Source organism: Myotis davidii, unplaced genomic scaffold, assembly GCF_000327345.1.
Source record: "Myotis davidii unplaced genomic scaffold, ASM32734v1 scaffold875, whole genome shotgun sequence".
Classification (NCBI taxonomy): Eukaryota; Metazoa; Chordata; class Mammalia; order Chiroptera; family Vespertilionidae; genus Myotis; species Myotis davidii.
The window spans coordinates 1,154,930-1,157,164 of record NW_006286244.1 but is presented as its reverse complement, the minus strand read 5'-3'; the positions used below and the strand labels follow the sequence as shown (position 1 = coordinate 1,157,164).

The following is a 2,235-nucleotide window of genomic DNA, read 5'->3' as shown; positions in this document are numbered from 1 at the left end:
AAAAAGATGTGCTATGATTGCCAGTCATGCGTCCTAGAATGCCAGTCATGGAGCCTTAGAATTTACCAGAACTTGACAATCTGAATATAACTTTCATATAATTAACGAGAAAAATTAATTACACATCTCACTAGCATTTACAAAGCAAATGGCCGCAGTGTTAACTTGCCAGTAAGTGGCTTTGATATCCTAGTCTCTGAAAGGATCTTGCTGACATAAAATAATAAAGTTTCAAAGACGAACAAGTTAAGTTTTCGGCAAAAGCTTTCTCTGAGTGTATCTTGGCTTCCTTTTTGACAGTTTTAGCCTTAACGTTATGCTAATGTTTTCCTTTTTTTTCTAGGAATCAGATAATCTTGTATTTAGAGAAATATTTGGGGTGAACATTTTACTTTTTCATGGCAACTTGCATTCTGTGACATGCGAATGTGTAAACAATTTGTGAGAACTAGCCATCACCACCCACGTATAAGATTATACGGGAAGGGAGGAATGTTGGCCGACTGATTGTACATACTGTCCAGCCAGCTCAGATGGCAGCCTCCACCACTTAGCATGGTTTAGACGTTTGAAATAATACTTTCAAGTACAAATCGTATTGAAATTGGCAACCTGTAAAGTATATTACATTCTGTGTTGACGCTCCATAATAGATGCCTGTTTCCCGCATTTGTAAGGATGTACCCATTAGATCAATTCTGTCCAAAATTCCGAAGACACTTTTTTTTTCCTTTTAGAAATGCATTCATTTTAATTTTTAATCATGAGAGACATTAGCCTCGGGGAAACGCACACAGTTCCTGGAAACGCTGTGAGAGTCTTTTCGAAAAGTGTAGAAGAGAGAGCAGTAGTCCATTTCTCTCATGTTGAGGAGCTGATGGGCCCCTTGTCGAGTTGTACCCTGAAGGGATGGGAGATTAAGTACCAGGCCCAGGACATCAGGGCGCAGGCTCCCAACCCCAGGTCTTTCCATGGACAGCAGAGCGCCTGGCAGACGCTTCGAGATGAAATCTGGGCTTGTCTGTGGGTGGGCCCTGAGAGGAGGAAGGGTGTTGGCTGAAATGGCCAGAGAACAGATAGCATTTTTCTCCCATCCTATTGACCATGTACGTTTTTTTTTTTTTTTAATAAACCTCTGGACAAAATTCTATATAACCCGTGTAGAAATCAGCTCTTCCTGCTGCAAAGCAAGGCAGCCTCTCTAGAGAGTTCTACAGACAGCGCCTTGGTGGCGGTGACTTGGTGCTGATAGCCCCGGATAAGGAAGGCCAGATAAGATTCTTTGAAGACTCTTAGCTGCCTTCCGAAGCAGAAACCCTGCATCCAGCTGGCTGCTCTGTAAGCATGGACGGCCAGCCCTCCTTGACAGGCGAGGCCCGTGGTCGGCAAACTGCGGCTCGCGAGCCACAGGCGGCTCTTGGGCCCCTTGAGTGTGGCTCTTCCTAAGCCTTAGGAGGACCCTAATGAAGTTCATGACAGTGTACCTACCTATAGAGTCTAAGTTTAGAAAATTTGGCTCTCAAAGGAAATTTCAACCGTCGTCCTGTTGGTATTTGGCTCTGTGGATGAATGAGTTCACCGACCACTGGGCTAGGCAGGCAGTTTGGGTTTGACATGAGATTCATGGCTGTTTCCTTGGGATGGACAAGGAGGATGGTCACCTGGATTGCGGGCTGGGGTTTTGCAGGTAAAGATAGAGCCGTGGAGAGGAATAAAGATTTTAGAGTTTTGTTCTCTCTACAGTCAGGACTCTGTAACAAGCAGCGAGCTAGTCTCATCCCCTACTAGCTCTCCATGTTTTCTGTCTATAATAATTATCTCTAGAAAAGCAATTCTCTCTCTCTGAAACCTTCAGAATGGTCAAGAGGCCGCTGGGGAAACTGATGACGTTCTCAAATACTACAAAAGTTGACCATCTTTTTATAAAAGATGTCCTATATCATGGCATTATATGCTTTTTTTTTTTTTTTTTTTTTTGCCACCTTCCATTTCATTAGGTCTATGCCTACATTAAAACTTGACATGATCACTAAAAAAAACCTATTTTCCTCTGGTCTCCAACAATGAAGAGCACATAAATTATAGGATGCAGGATTAGGATTATATGTGCAGATTGATGCTGAGATATGGTTTGTAGCTTCACCTTGCAAACAGGTTAAAAATTCATCTGGAATTTAGTTTGGTAATGTATGGAGAATAAGTTGAAGGAGAATAAAAATAAATTCTCAGGGAATC

General features: G+C 42.4%; 1 protein-coding gene across 1 annotated transcript in view; it reads left to right on the top strand.

Moving 5' to 3' along the window:
• Positions 1 to 877: 877 nt before the first annotated feature.
• FMN2 (formin 2) overlaps positions 878 to 2,235 on the top strand; it is a 99,581-nt gene continuing 98,223 nt past the window's right edge. The window contains exon 1 of the mRNA XM_006757663.2: positions 878 to 1,027. Coding sequence (XP_006757726.1) covers positions 878 to 1,027 — 150 coding nt within the window. The remainder of the gene's footprint in view (positions 1,028 to 2,235) is intronic.